The 16,606-nt window shown below is 40.8% G+C and overlaps 1 protein-coding gene across 1 annotated transcript; it reads left to right on the top strand.

Moving 5' to 3' along the window:
* LOC149978480 (uncharacterized) lies at nt 1-13,066 on the top strand. The gene is made up of 2 exons (XM_090194704.1): nt 1-363; nt 12,387-13,066. Exons 1-2 carry the CDS (start codon nt 66-68, stop codon nt 13,049-13,051), a joined length of 963 nt encoding a protein of 320 aa, XP_090050830.1. The 5' UTR covers nt 1-65; the 3' UTR covers nt 13,052-13,066.
* The last annotated feature ends 3,540 nt before the right edge of the window (nt 13,067-16,606 follow it).

Below are 16,606 nucleotides of genomic sequence, written 5' to 3' on the forward strand. Positions count from 1 at the left end.
TTATACCGCTTAGCGACTTTAGTACATGCCTCATAGCTCCAGTCACAAACTTAACCCCGTCCCTGATGATGAAGAAGAGGTGGTCTGCCTGCTGGATGGAGAAAGACGCTCTCGTGGAAGAGGAGGCTGTTACAATACAAAAACAAGTAGAGGTTGAGGCTGTTATCGTGAAAGAAGAGAAAGAGGTCTCAGTTAAAGAAGAGGAAGACTCGTTCAGAGTCAAAGTGAAAGAAGTGGAGGGGGAGGTGACTGTGTCATCGAAAAATGTAGAAGAGGAGGAAACTGGATATCTGGGCCCGGTTTCCCAAGCGCATCTTAAGGCGTCCGATGGTTCTAACGATGAACGGGCCCTGATTAACACTAGTAAGTACTGTCTTAAAAACAGAAGCACAAACTCTGCGGTTGTTGAACTGATGTGTGGTGTTAAAGGGGAAATTTGCAATTGCTACATCCATAGGCATATAACACATGCCTTATGAGCTTAGTTCAACTGTTTACCACATCAGAACCCCAAATAAGCTTTTTTTGCTCCAATGTTTAGAAACAATGTAAATCAACACTGTATAGCCTCAACATGGTTGAAACTATAATGTTGATATCATGGATGGTCAGTCCTTGCATCCATAGGTCTGTCTATGAATTTGAGAGTAGTTACATTTCTCCAGCCCCATCCTTCATCTTATTACCAAAATAGTGGTGTAATTACAGCTTTGTTATTGGTTGAACTGCAGATTGGTTGATTGAATGTTGTGTGTCTTTTTTAAAGGGGCCACCTAGTTTTTCAACAAACAAAATGGCTGCCTAGGGACCTGAGCTGTGTTAGAATACTCATACTAACTGTACTATTTGATGTTAATTGAGTATATAGTGTGCTTATTGGTCATAGTATGATGTAGTTAGTATGCCAAAAGTTCCTGGATGTCGTACTAAATTCACCAAAATATGAAATATACACGCAGTACTTTACGGCCCATAATGCAATTCTTTGGGAAATGGGCGTGACTTCACATCAATTTCAGATTTGAAGAAAATGGAGGAAAATATTCAGCCAAAGTCCAACGAGAGCGGATACAAATGAACTGCTTTAAAAACCTGTTGGTACTAGGGTGCAGTATTTTCATTTTTGGAAAAATAACGTTCCCAAATGAAACAGGATATTTTGTCAGGACAAGATGCTAGAATATGCATATAATTGACAGCTTAGGATGGAACACACTCTAAAGTTTCCAAAACTGTAAAAAATATTGTCTGAGTATAACAGAACTGATGTTACAGGCGAAAGCCTGAGAAAAATCTAATCTGGAAGTGACTCATCTTTTGAAAGCCCTGCGTTCCAATGTGTCCCTATTGAGCTGTGAATGCCCTATCAACCAGATTACGCTTTCTACGTATTCCCCAAGGTGTCTACAGCATTGTGACATAGTTTTACGCATTTATATTGAAAAATACCCGTAGGCGGCTTCATTGCGCAAGTGGTCACCTGACGCTCCCTGAGAAATTCTCGCATAAAATACAGAGGTAGCCATTTTTCCAATCGCTTCTACTGAGAAACCAATTGTCCCGGTTGATATATTATCGAATAGATATTTGAAAAACACTGAGGATTGATTATAAACAACGTTTGCCATGTTTCTGTCGATATTATGGAGCTAATTTGGAATATTTTTCGGAGTTGTCATGACTGCAATTTCCGGTCGATTTCTCAGCCAAACGTGAAGAACAAACGGAGCTATTTCGCCTACAAAAATAATCCTTTGGGAAAAAATGAACTTTGGCTCTCTACCTGGGAGTCTCGTGAGTGAAAACATCCGAAGTTCATCAAAGGTAAACGATTTAATTTGATTTATTTTCTGATTTCCGTGACAAGGTTGCCTGCTGCTAGCAAGGCATAATGCTATGCTAGGCTATCGATAAACTTACACAAAGGCTTGTCTAGCTTTGGCTGTAAAGCATATTTTGAAAATCTGAGATGACAGGGTGATAAACGAAAGGCTAAGCTGTGTTCCAATATATTTCACTTGTGATTTTCATGAATAGGAATATTTTCTAGGAAGATTTATGTCCGTTGTGTTATGCTAATTAGTGTCAGATGATAACGGTCCCGTTCACGGGCTGTGGTGTCACTAGAGGTTAAATAATTATGACAAATGTTGAGCAATGTAATAAAGTACTTGCCAGTATAGTAACTATATTCTAACTAACTACCAAATGTTTATTAAATTGATTGGAGAGCAGAATAACTGATGGATTTAATAACACTCAACACCCGTTGAATATGGCCGGTGTCAGTAAACATCTGCAAAAAATGCTCAAATGAAATTGTTGCCAGCAGCACAGTTAGTCACCAACGCTCTGGATAACATGAAAACAGACTAACCAGCTCTGCTAGGGCAAATAAAATGGTACGAGTGAGGTTTTCTCTGATTTGTGTCTAGCAAGCTATCCAACGTTAGCCAGTTAGCTTGGGTGCTTTACTGTCATTGTGAGGTCAGAACGCTTGGATCAACCCTACTCCTCAGCCATATAGTATTAGTTTACAAACAGTGGTGTTATACGAGCTTACGTTTTGGTTTCTGGTGGGGTAATACGGCTGAAACAGTTGAGGCATTTATAAGTTATATTCGTCAAGAATCAATGGTTATATAGTAAATGGGTCTTTCTATAATTGCCAGTGTAGATTTCCTGTAGGGGTCAAATTGTTAGAGCTGTTGAGAAGTCATTAGCTGTGTTAGAATACTCATACTAACTGTACTATTTGTGATGTTAATTGAGTATATAGTATGCTTATTGATCATAGTGTGATATAGTTAGTATGCCAAAAGTTCCCGGATGTCGTACTGGTTATATAGTAAATGGGTCTTTCTATAACTGCCAGTGTAGATTTCCTGTAGGGGTCAAATTGTTAGAGCTGTTGAGAAGTCATTAGCTGTGTTAGAATACTCATACTAACCGTACTATTTGTGATGTTAATTGAGTATATAGTATGCTTATTGGTCATAGAGTGATATAGTTAGTATGCCAAAAGTTCCCGGATGTCGTACTGGTTATATAGTAAATGGGTCTTTCTATAACTGCCAGTGTAGATTTCCTGTGGGGGTCAAATTGTTAGAGCTGTTGATAAGTCATTGTATAATATTCCAGCAATTATTTTCATGCCATTACATTAAAGGTGAAATATTCTCTTTTAGCAAGGTGTTGCTTAAATAATGTTAGCTGCTAATCGCTAGTTAGCGGGCTAGCTAGCTTGCTAAATGTATTAAGAGTCAGAGCAAACATAGCTAGCTAATACTGCCTGGTACCAGTGCTGGTGTAGGCCTAGATAAGCATGTTTGTGAAGCGGTATCTTATCAGAGAGGAGTAAGCGAAGTATGAAGATGTTGGTTAGCTAGCAGGCTACATGAAGTAAGAAAACAAAATGTAATGTAACATCTAATTAGGCTCAACTGGAAACACTGACCGACACTTTGGTTCCTACCATGTCTTATTCTGAGGTTTATTGTCAGACTACACTCATCAGGTGTATTGCTGCCACCTACTGTACGGGGTTGTAAAAATAACCAAAACGCAAAAAAAATGGGATTAACAAATCATACTAATTACGTAAAATAAAAAATAAACACTTCCCAAGTTCACTCCACTACCCTGAATTTCAAAGAAAAATGGTGCTATTCAGATCCCTACACAGGTTCAGGAACCTGGGAGGGGGGAACTTCTTCATTCAGTACTCCCTGTAACATTTTGTCTGAAGTCCTGGGGATCCAGAAATCTGTTTGCCGCCTTCACAATGATGTCTAGCTTCTTAGATGTCTTATTAGTTTATTATTAATGCAATTTATCACTGCAGCAGTGAGGGCAATGGAAACGCAATTTTAGAAACTGCTAGAACACTATGGTGGTCTGCTTGAAACATGTTGGTATTACAGACTCAGACAGGGGAAGAAAATGTAAGTGAAGACCCTTGCCAGTTGGTCAGCGCATGCTTGGAGTACACGTCCTGGTAATCCGTCTGGCCCTGCGGCTTTGTGAATGTTAACCTGTTCAAGGTCTTACTCACATCGGCTGTGGAGAGCGTGATCACAAAGTTGTCCAGAACAGCTGATGCTCTCATGCATGTTTCAGTGTTACTTACCTTATTTTGCTCGACCTGTAGGCTTGTGTCACTGGGCAGCTATTGGCTGTGCTTCCCTTTGTAGTCTGATGGCAAGCCTGCCACATCCGACGAGGGTTGGAGCCGATGTTCAAGGGGTATAGCAATCTCCCCAGGGTAGCAGTAATACATTGAGATTTGTCCACGAAGATTTGTTACCCCTCCCATAGTTGGCTCATTTTTGGGATTCATTGCTGATTCCTACCTGTAGCTCACTATGAAGTGTCTATTGATACAGGTAAAGGGCCCTGTTGGAGATTGCTGGTTGGTAGCTGAGTCGAGGGAGCAAGCAGAGTTGGACACGGCCATTTTTTATCCCACACAGTCTATAAGCAATTTCTAATAAGCAATTTCATAAATGCGTGCAGCTTCTGGTTGCTCCTCATGACACAACACAGAGCAGCAAATATTCTTTACATCATCAACATAGGAATCCCCCGTTTTTATTAAATAATTGAGAAACACAAATTACTTGAGGGAACCAGAGATCAAGATAGGATAACCATAAGAAGAAGAGAACTCTTCCTCTTCCCGCTGCTGCTGGCCTTCATAAATTCTGATGTTATGCTCCTGAAGTTTCCAGTAATAGACTAAAACAGCAGTCGGCAACGTTTTCCATTTGGAGTGAACATTTATCTAACCATTTCTACTGATCTGGTGCCAGTTATGATTTTCATATTCACATTTTACTGGAACAGTTACATTTTTAATGCATCTCAAAATCATTGTCTGTGATTAATATACATTCTATATAAATGAAAATTATGTCTAAATAATGTTTACTGCCATTGACAACTATGTAAAAATAGCCTACATTAAGCCAACAAATAAAAACATCTAGAAAATATCCAGATAAAAATAAATCACATTGGCTGTGCATGGCCTGTCTACATAGAACTTTAAACAGTGTATCAATTATCACCTAGGTCTGTCCGAAACGTGATGGCAACATTGTATGAAATAGTTTGGGACAGACACAGCTGTAAGCTATTTGTGAAAGGGATAAGAAGTAATCAGGTATTGTATGACATTTCCACTGGATCAGAGCAGAGCATAACATTTTTCCATGCATAAACTCCTCCATGCTAATGCAGCAACCGCTCGTTATACCATAGACCTACCGTAGGACCCATAACTTCACCTAACAACAACATAGACCTACAGAAAGGTGCCTATATTGGAGACCAAAAGTTGTCTGGCACACTGTTTAGGATTTCAACAACTTTAAAAACGTATTTCTTGCATACAATCATCGATGTTACTACTAATGGGAAAACAAGACAAAATATAACTATTGCTGTTCACTTGACTGTCCAGACAAATGTCAAATAATTCTCATTCATTACAGACATCATTGTTTGTACGACATAATGGCTACGCTGTTGGCATCTCCTTTTTACAGTGTATTTTTGCTGTTGTGGGCCTTAAACCAACTGTCCGACTTTTTGTTCACACAGGAGAGAGACTTAACTATCGTGGATCCTCTGGGGGGCCTCAACAACCTCATGATGCTGACGAGGCAGAGGCGAGTCTCTCCACTTCAAAACACCTCAAGAAACACCAGCAGAGACCCACAGGGAAGAAATCTCATTGCTGCTCTGACTGTGGGAAAGGTTGCAAATCTTCATCAGAACTTAAAATACACCAGAGAACACACACAGGAGAGAAACCTTATAGCTGTGGTCAATGTGGGAGGAGTTTTACCACATCTAGCGGTCTGACATTACACCAGAGAACACACACAGGAGAGAAACCTTATAGCTGTGATCAATGTGGGAGGTGTTTTGTTCAATCTAGCCATCTGACTGAACACCATAGAACACACACAGGAGAGAAACCTTATAGCTGTGATCAATGTGGGAGGAGTTTTGTTAAATCTAGCCATCTGACTGAACACCACAGAACACACACAGGAGAGAAGCCTTATAGCTGTGGTCAATGTGGCAGGACTTTTACTAGATCTAATGGTCTGACAATACACCAGAGAACACACACAGGAGAGAAATCTTACAGCTGTGATCAATGTGGGAGGAGTTTTGTTCAAGCTAGCAATCTGACTCAGCACCAGAGAACACACACAGGAGAGAAACCTTATAGATGTGATCAATGTGGGAGGAGTTTTACTACATCTAGCATTCTGACAGTACACCAGAGAACACACACAGGAGAGAAACCTTATAGCTGTGATCAATGTGGGAGGAGTTTTGTTCAAGCTAGCCATCTGACTCAACACCAGAGAACACACACATGAGAGAAACCTTATACTTGTGATTTATGTGGGAGGAGTTTTGTTCAAGCTAGCAATCTGACTCAACACCAGAGAACACACACAGGAGAGAAACCTTTTAGCTGTGATCAATGTGACAAGAGATACTCTGATAACAGATCTCTGATCAAACATCAGAAAATACATGCATGAAGAAGTTGTTTCATGATATCACTGAAATAATGTCACAATGTAGAATGTTTTAACATTGTAGTAGGAGTATTTTAATGATGTCACAATGTAGAATGTTTTAACATTGTAGTAGGAGTATTTTAATGATGTTCTACCTTATCGTTTGCCCTGTTCAATTGATTGTAGCATGATATGGATATTAGCCTCAGGGGAAAATCCAGGCTCTGAATTGAAATATTATTTAACAAAGTGAGTAACAAAAAAATAGCTGTGTTACCCTTACTGTGTTGGTGACCCACTTTAATCAAAATGCAGCACTTCAAAATGTAGCTAGCTGTTTTCTACTAGTTGAAAAAGCTGCTTGGTTAAAAAAATACATGTAATATAATAATTGTTGCAGATGAAAGCAGTATAATAAATTGGTCTATAATCAGTTTTATTAACAATCTGACATCACTCCAGTATTTCTTGACAACATTCAAGTGCTAATTGTCTTTATTCCACTACTGAAGAAGCATGTCTCAAATCACCTCATATTTCAAACATTCAGCCTGACAAAATATACATGTTTTATTATTCCATTCCTCACCATTAAGTGAAGTATTGCCAATACATATTAACAAAGGGGTGTACATTTGGTTTTGATATTTCATATTTACAATTTATTTAACATTTAGTAATCATAATTGTTTATGCAACCAGCTGACCATTTTTGGATACAATTACATTGACGTTGTTGCCCTGCTTTTAGAATATCAGGATTCATTCTCAGATGTGCTAACCCAAATGCATGACATTGAGGACTTGGCCCCAATCCAACAACATGCCTATCGATTGAACCCTGAAAAGAGAGAGAGAAGTAAGGTGGAAAGTTACTACGGATATTGCAGGAGTAGGTTGCTGATTGTCTCAAAGGTGGGCAGTCAGCAAGTTTTGCGTTTAGCAAGCGCTTTGCCATGGATTACAATTTATTTTGTTCCAAGGGGTCGAGAGTTCTAGAACTTAGTTAGTTTTAGGAAGACGAGAGTTCTAGAGGCTTGTGGGTGAAAAAATATAGGATCTATTTGTTGTCATAAGGGGGAAAATGTTACATTCTTTGGTTTTTCCATTTATGTTTTGAGGTTGGACTTTTGCACGTATAGCTTGTTAGCACGTATAGCTCGTTAGCACGTATAGCTCGTTAGCACGTATAGCTCGTTAACACGTATAGCTTGTTAGCACGTATAGCTCGTTAACACGTATAGCTCGTTAGCACGTATAGCTCGTTAGTACGTATAGCTCGTATAGCTCGTTAGCACGTATAGCTTGTTAACACGTATAGCTCGTTAACACGTATAGCTAACTGAATAATTGAATAAACCACATTTTGGCTATGATGAAAGATATGCCTAGAAGTATGGTTCAATGCAAAAGTTTGTTTTAAACTCTCACTCATTAAACACGAATCAATCAACACATACTTCTCTTTGAGGTGCATTACCACCATCAACTGGACTGAAGTGTGGACCTCAGTTCATCTTTCAAACACCCACGTGGGTATATACCAAGACCGTCATGAAGAGGGCACAACAAAACCTTTTCCCCCTCAAGAGACTGAAAAGATTTGGCATGGGTCCTCAGATCCTCAAAAGGCAATGCAACAGCACCATCGAGAGCATCCTAACTGGCTGCATCGCCGTCTGGTATGGCATCTGCTCGGCATCTGACCGCTACAGAGGGTAGTGCGAACGGCCCAGTTCATCACTGTGGCCAAGCTTCCTGCCATCCAGGACATATATAGTAGGCAGTGTCAGAGGAAAGCCTTCAATGCAGCAGCCATTTTTTGGGGTTCCCTTCCCCAGATCTGTGCCTTGATACAATCCTGTCTCGGCGCTCTAAGGACAATTCCTTCGACCTCATTGCTTGGTTTTTGCTCTGGCATGCACTGTCAGCTCTGGGACCTTATATATAGACAGGTGTGTGCCTTCCAAATCATGTCCAATCAATTGAATTTACCACAGGTGGACTCCGAACAGGTTGTAGATACATCTCAAGGATGATTAATGGAAACAGGATGCACCTGAAAGCAATTTCGAGTCTCATAGCAAAGGGTCTGAATACGTATGGAAATAAGTTATTTCATATTGTTTTTACCTGTTTTCACTTTTTCATTATTGTGTGTCGATTAATGAGGATTCTATTTGTTTAAATCCATTTGAAAATAAAGCTGTATAACGTAACAAAATGTGGAAAAAGGGAAGGGGGTCTGAACTTTCTGAATAAACTATGTTTTATTTCATTTTAAAATGTTTTACACTTTATTTAACTTCCAATCAAGGCCGGTTGTGACACAGCCTGGACTCGAACCGGGGTGTCTGTAGTGATGCCTCAAGCACTGAGATGCAATGTCTTAGACCGCTGCGCCACTCAGGAGCCCCAAAATCATGTTCTAGTACTGTCCCCACCTAACATAAATCTTGGTCCACCAAGAGTCATCTGTTATTTCTACAAATCGATTGGTTGAAATGTTGTGTATTTTTCCAAATACAGACACAACCCATGTGTTTTAATAAAATCAACTATATGTACTGAACTGGTCTGATGCTTTAAGCACGTTGTTTGATCAAATAATTAAGACACACAAATGACTCGAGGGAGCCAGAGATCAAGATAATCTAACCAGAAGGAGAAAAAGAGAGCGATTTTCCTTTTTTCAGGACATTTTGAATGACAACACATTACAGAGTAGCCTAGTGGGATTATTCACAAAATTATCTGGTGATCAGGTTATGAAATGTCATGACAAAGACATTTTAGTTTCCATGTTTCACCTGAAATATTAAATGATTTATAGTCCTCGGTCTATGTTGTTGTTAGGTGAAGTTAGGGGTCCTACAGTAGGTCTATGTTGTTAGGTGAAGGTATGGGTCCTACAGTAGGTCTATGTTGTTGTTAGGTGAAGTTAGGGGTCCTACAGTAGGTCTATGTTGTTGTTAGGTGAAGTCATGGGTCCTACAGTAGGTCTATGTTGTTGTTAGGTGAAGTTATGGGTCCTACAGTAGGTCTATGTTGTTGTCTATGTTGTTGTTAGGTGAAGTTATGGGTCCTACAGTAGGTGTATGTTATTGTTAGGTGAAGTTATGGGTCCTACAGTAGGTCTATGTTGTTAGGTGAAGTCATGGGTCCTACAATAGGTCTATGTTGTTATTAGGTGAAGTTATGGGTCCTACAGTAGGTCTATGTTGTTGTTAGGTGAAGTCATGGGTCCTACAGTAGGTCTATGTTGTTGTTAGGTGAAGTTATGGGTCCTACAGTAGGTCTATGTTGTTGTCTATGTTGTTGTTAGGTGAAGTTATGGGTCCTACAGTAGGTGTATGTTGTTGTCTATGTTGTTGTTAGGTGAAGTTATGGGTCCTACAGTAGGTCTATGTTGTTGTCTATGTTGTTGTTAGGTGAAGTCATGGGTCCTACAGTAGGTGTATGTTGTTGTTAGGTGAAGTTAGGGGTCCTACAGTAGGTCTATGTTGTTAGGTGAAGGTATGGGTCCTACAGTAGGTCTATGTTGTTATTAGGTGAAGTTATGGGTCCTACAGTAGGTCTATGTTGTTGTTAGGTGAAGTTATGGGTCCTACAGTAGGTCTATGTTATTGTTAGGTGAAGTTATGGGTCCTACAGTAGGTCTATGTTGTTGTAAGGTGAAGTTATGGGTCCTACAGTAGGTCTATGTTATTGTTATGTGAAGTTATGGGTCCTACAGTAGGTCTATGTTGTTGTAAGGTGAAGTTATGGGTCCTACAGTAGGTCTATGTTATTGCTAGGTGAAGTTATGGGTCCTACAGTAGGTCTATGTTATTGCTAGGTGAAGTTATGGGTCCTACAGTAGGTTTATGTTATTGCTAGGTGAAGTTATGGGTCCTACAGCAGGTCTATGTTGTTGTTAGGTGAAGTTATGGGTCCTACAGTAGGTCTATGTTGTTGTTAGGTGAAGTTATGGGCCAATTTGGCAAACACTTAGTTTACAAACCCTCATTGTCAGGCTGATGGAAAAGCTAAAGAGCATTTTACTGGTTGAAGTGTTTAAGTATGAAGCAGTTGATTTGAGACTTCCACAAACATTACACTAAGCAGGAGATTCAAGCAAGCCTTACAATTATATTCCAAAAATAGTGTGAAAGGCACTCATATTCCACCTGTAAATGGAGGCTATTTTTGCTGTCAGCCTATGAGAACTCCCCTGAGTTTTCCCCCACGGTGGTGAATTAGTGAATAGACACAGAGCTTAATGTGAGTTTCCTTCAGTAGCACTCCTGATCTGCGATGATAGTGAGCTGTAATATTCAGAATACATTGTGAAAAACTAAAATCTTGGCTCACCATTTTTTGCTCCAACCAGATATACTACATCCATAACTAGTGGTTTCCTCATTACCAGATATACTACATCCATAACTAGTGGTTTCCTCATTACCAGATATACTACGTCCATAACTAGTGGTTTCCTCATTACCAGATATACTACATCCATAACTAGTGGTTTCCTCATTACCAGATATACTACATCCATAACTAGTAGTTTCCTCATTACCAGATATACTACATCCATAACTAGTGGTTTCCTCATTAGCAGATATACTACATCCATAACTAGTGGTTTCCTCATTACCAGATATACTACATCCATAACTAGTGGTTTCCTCATTACCAGATATACTACATCCATAACTAGCAGTTTCCTCATTAGCAGATATACTACATTCATAACTAGTGGTTTCCTCATTACCAGTGTCACGGTGCTGACTTTTGCCTAATACCTGCAGCAAATGCCTCTACCCCGTCTTCTGGCTGGGCAGAGTACTTTAGGATTTTAGTTACTGCGGTGTAACAAGGGCCTAGGCGTGCGGCAAGTTTCTGGAGCTGTGGCTAAACCACACTTTCACACTGACACTGCCCTGCTGCTTGCACCGGCCGCTTACTCGGGGACTGTAGATTGCTTACACTGAGTGCTTACTCGGGGACTGTAGATTGCTTACACTGAGTGCTTACTCGGGGACTGTAGATTGCTTACACTGAGTGCTTACTCGGGGACTGTAGATTGCTGACACTGAGTGCTTACTCGGGGACTGTAGATTGCTTACACTGAGTGCTTACACTGGGACGGTAGATTGCTTATTACGTCATCTTAGACCTGTGTCTAAATGGAAGCTTCTTATTCTAAATCTAGGTCATGCACTACTAACTCCCATTCTGCTGCTTCCGTGTTACTGTTGGCTGATTCTACTTAATGATACCAGCTGGTTGTTTCTACCACTTGAGGCGGCGTAGGTGGCATGTCAAGCGTCAGCTGGGAGAAGTCTATGATAGGTATCTCCTCTGCTTCCCTATGTTGTCCAGTTTCTGCAGGTGTGGTCCATGGTTCCATGAGGTCCCGTGAATGCCCTGTGTTGCTGTCCCCATTGCTTGATGGAGTGGGCAGATTATTTTCATCTCTTGTCACACCAGATATACGACATCCATAACTAGTGGTTTCCTCATTAGCATGGAGGAGTTTATGCAATCAAATTGCCCTCGTGCCGCACAAACACAAAGGGGCCTGTATTGTAGACCAAAAGTCTTCTACCACACTGCTTAGAGTTTCAACAACATGAATAACTTATTTCTAGTCTACAATCTTAGATGTTACTACTAATGTGAAAACAAGACAAAATATGACTTCTTGCTCATTTTAAGACAATAATTTTAACATTCATTACAGACATCAATTGTTGTACAACATCATGGCTATGCTGTTTGGCATCAACTTTTACACTGGATTACCGCTGTTGTGGGCCTTTAATCAACTGTCTGACTTTGTTGTTCACACAGGAGAGAGACGTGACTATCGTGGATCCTCTGGGGAGCCGCAACAACCTCATGATGCTGAGGAGACAGAGAAGAGTCTCTCCAGATCAGAACACCTCAATAAACACCCGCAGAGACCCACAAGGAAGAGAACTCACTGCTGCTCTGACTGTGGGAAGAGATTCACATCATCAGGCATTAAAATTCATCAGAGAACACACACAGGAGAGAAATCTTATAGCTGTGGTCAATGTTGGAGGAGTTTTACAACATTAATCTCTCTGAAAGTACACCAGAGAACACACACAAGAGAGAAACGTTATAGCTGTGATCATTGTGGGAAGAGTTTTGTTTATGCTTGCCATCTGACTCAACACCAGAGAACACACACAGGAGAGAAACCTTATAGCTGTGATCAATGTGGGAAGAGATTTGCTACATCTGGCCACCTGACTCTACACCAGAGAACACACACAGGAGAGAAACCTTATAGCTGTGGTCAATGTGGGAGGAGATTTGCTACATCTGGCCACCTGACTCTACACCAGAGAACACACACTGGAGAGAAACCTTATAGCTGTGGTCAATGTGGGAGGAGTTTTGCTACATCTGGCTACCTGACTCTACACCAGAGAACACACACAGCTGTGGTCAATGTGGGAGGAGTTTTAGTCGCTCTGGAGATCTGACAGTGCACAAGAGAACACACTCAGGAGAGAAATCTTATAGCTGTGATCAATGTGGGAAGAGCTTTACTTCATCTGGCAATCTGACTCGACACCAGAGAACACACACAGGAGAGAAATCTTATAGCTATGGTCAATGTTGTAGGAGTTTTACAACATTAATCTCTATGAAAGTACACCAGAGAACACACACAGGAGAGAAACCTTATAGCTGTGATCAATGTGGGAAGAGTTTTAGTCGATCTGGAGATCTGACAGTGCACAAGAGAATACACACAGGAGAGAAACCTTATAGCTGTGGTCAATGTGGGAGGAGTTTTAGTCGATCTGGAGATCTGACAGTGCACAAGAGAATACACACAGGAGAGAAACCTTATAGCTGTGATCAATGAGGGAAGAGTTTTGTTCAATCTGGCCATCTGACTCAACACCAGAGAACACACAGGATTGAAATCTCATAGCTGTGACCAGAGATCATCTGATAAGAGATCTCTGATCAAAAGATTAGAAAATACATACATGAAGTAGTTGTTTCATGATTTCAATGAATTAATGTCACAATGTAGAATTTTTTAACATTGTAGTAGGAGTATTGTAATGATTTCACAATGTAGAAGCCTAACTTCACTTATGAATTGATATCAACATGTTATGGATATTAGCCTAATGGGGAAAAATCCAGGCTCTGAAATGGAACCCCCGGACAGGGCCAAACAGGAAGGATATAACCCCACCCACTTTGCCAAAGCACAGCCCCCACACCGCTAGAGGGATATCTTCAACCACCAACTTACCATCCTGAGACAAGGCTGAGTAAAGCCCACAAAGATCTCCGCCACGGCACAACCCAAGGGGGAGCGCCAACCCAGACAGGAAGATCACGTCAGTGACTCAACCCACTCAAGTGATGCACCCCTCCTAGGGACGGCATGAAAGAGCACCAGTTTGCCAGTGACCCAGCCCCTGTAATATAGGGTTAGAGGCAGAGAATCCCAGTGGAGAGAGGGGAACCGGCCAGGCAGAGACAGCAAGGACGGTTCGTTGCTCCAGAGCCTTTCCGTTTACCTTCACACTCCTGGGCCAGACTACACTCAATCATATGACCTACTGAAGAGATGAGTCTTCAGTAAAGACTTAAAGGTTGAGACCGAGTCTGCGTCTCTCACATGGATAGGCAGACCATTCCATTCAAATGGAGATCTACAGGAGAAAGCCCTGCCTCCAGCTGTTTGCTTAGAAATTCTAGGGATAATTAGGAGTTGTGTTACACTTACCACGTTGGTGACCCACTTGAATCAAAATGCAACACTTCAAAATGTAGCGTGCTGTTTTCTACAAATTGTCCTCTAACCAGGGATGTACTCCCAGGGATGTACTCCCAGATTCCGTGAGGTTTTTGAGCTGTTAGTTTTAACAGGATGTGCAACCTCATCTCTCTCCTCTCTCACAATTTTTTTTACCATGATCTCGATGAGTGATGGCAAATAAGTGCTGCATTCCCTTGTTTAGCGACCCCTATATTTAATGCATCGCTCCCAAATGTAGCTGACTCTTCTGCAGGTTGTCCTCTAATCAGGGAGGTAAAATATATCTCCCATTTCCATGTGTTTTTTTTGTTGTGTCAGTTTCAACAGCACGTACAACCTAATTTCCCCTTTAATCGATATCAGTGATTTATTGCGTCTTGTCAAAACAACAGCGTTTTTGGTGCTTGTGCAGTTTATAAGGAGCTTGTTTTAAAAAATACAAGAAATATGATTATTGTGGCAGATGTTTGTCTATATAGCACATTTTATGTTTAGGTTTTCAATTTATCCCAAACTGTTTCTGCATATTGGTTATTGATTTGGAGACATTAAAACTGTGTTTTGACATTGGGGATATCACACCTAGCAAAATGTAATTGAAAAGACGTTGAAAATAAGACTATGTAACCGAATATTTCATATTTACATTTCATGTAACATTTAGTAATCATAATTATTTATGCAACCAACTGACAATTTTTGGGTACAATTATATTGACGTTGTTGCCCTGCTTTTAAAATATCAGGGTTAATTTTCCAGCCTGCTGAAGGTGTGGTGGAGTGGTAAACACCACCCCCTGTTCTACCAGGGGCTTGAGGTGGTCTCCCACAGCTCTGCTTGTGTCATGTTCTGTGGCCTTGCCGTTCCATTTCTTGACTGCCCCTGTAACACAGAAATAAATAAATTTAGTCATATTGTATAAAACATTAAAAGTAATCATTATGGAGCGTCTATGGCCTCAGTTACACCTGGCACCTAAATGTGACTTCTGTCATCCGATCACTCCAAGCTGCATTAGGTTCAGATCTACCAGGATTGGCCTTTGACAGTCTGGATGCAGTCAGGCCACTGAATATAAATAAGCAACGTAAAGAGGTGGGGTGAATGAGTGGGGAAAAGTAAATTCTACACAAATGACCATAATAGCAAAGAACAAATGTGTGTGTCTGAGACCTCCTGTCTCAGCCTCCAGTATTTATGCTGCAGTAGTTTGTGTCGGGGGGCTAGGGTCAGTTTGTTATATCTGGAGTACTTCTCCTGTCCTATTCGGCGTCCTGTGTGAATTTAAGTGTGCTCTCTCTAATTCTCTCTTTCTCTCTCTCGGAGGACCTGAGCTGAAACCTGACCTGAAATTACACCAATATCAGTCGTCAATTTGCACTAATGTAAATAAACATGGATGATGGAACATATTCCCTTTTGCTGATGTGATGAACCACTAAGGGGACATAAATATTTACCATCTAAACCATGTGTGTCCTCTCACCTCTCTGGCTGTTGAAGTGTTCTTCCTAACCAGTCCCTCAACAGCTCTCTGACTGAGCTCCACCCTCACTGGGTCTTCAGAGGAGAGGAAGGCTGAGGAGGGTTGGAAGGATGAATGGATCAGTCACTCAATAAAGTGTAGAGCTGCTGTCTGACAAAATCACAATTTTAGTAGTTCATTAAAATAAATAAGGCTTTATGACTGCTGAACACCAACTATCAATCACTTAGATTGTGTAATTTCAGGTAGCGATACATCCATGGGACGTCCCTAGCCCATTGAAGTTTACATCTAAAATGGTTAAGTTAGGGATTAAGGTTAGGGTTTAGGGTAGGGATATCCCAAGAATCCCAGATAGCATTGACCATTGTGCATTTGTAACCGATGTGAAATGGCTAGCTAGTTATCGGGGTGTGCGCTAATAGCGATGATAACGATGTTTCGTGGGAGGCAGTTGTTTATGTGTGCAGAGTCCCTGGTTCGAGCCCAGGTAGGGGCGAGGAGAGGGACGGAAGCTATACTGTTACACATTCTTCAGTCTCTTTTACGTAGCAGGTGTAAAAGAAACACAGACAAGACAAGTAGGCGCTTAGGTCATTATGGTCATTGTAGTTTAAAAAAATAGCATCGAATTATGTGTAACTGTATGTTAGAGAAGAATGTGTTCTTTCTATTCCAGGGGACAGCAGAGGAACTTCATCGATTCCACTCCTTCATCAATACAAGCAGTGAACATCTGAAATTCACCCTCACCTTTAATGCGC

Source organism: Oncorhynchus mykiss, chromosome 13 (genome assembly GCF_057628025.1).
Source record: "Oncorhynchus mykiss isolate SJ-2025 chromosome 13, ASM5762802v1, whole genome shotgun sequence".
NCBI classification, from domain to species: domain Eukaryota; kingdom Metazoa; phylum Chordata; class Actinopteri; order Salmoniformes; family Salmonidae; genus Oncorhynchus; species Oncorhynchus mykiss.

Coding starts and splice junctions, on each gene's coding strand:
- LOC149978480 (XM_090194704.1), top strand. CDS start 66: ATGATGAAGAAGAGGTGGTCTGCCTGCTGGATGGAGAAAGACGCTCTC. Junction 364..12,386: donor ACGGGCCCTGATTAACACTA/GTAAGTACTGTC, acceptor TTGTTCACACAG/GAGAGAGACGTGACTATCGT.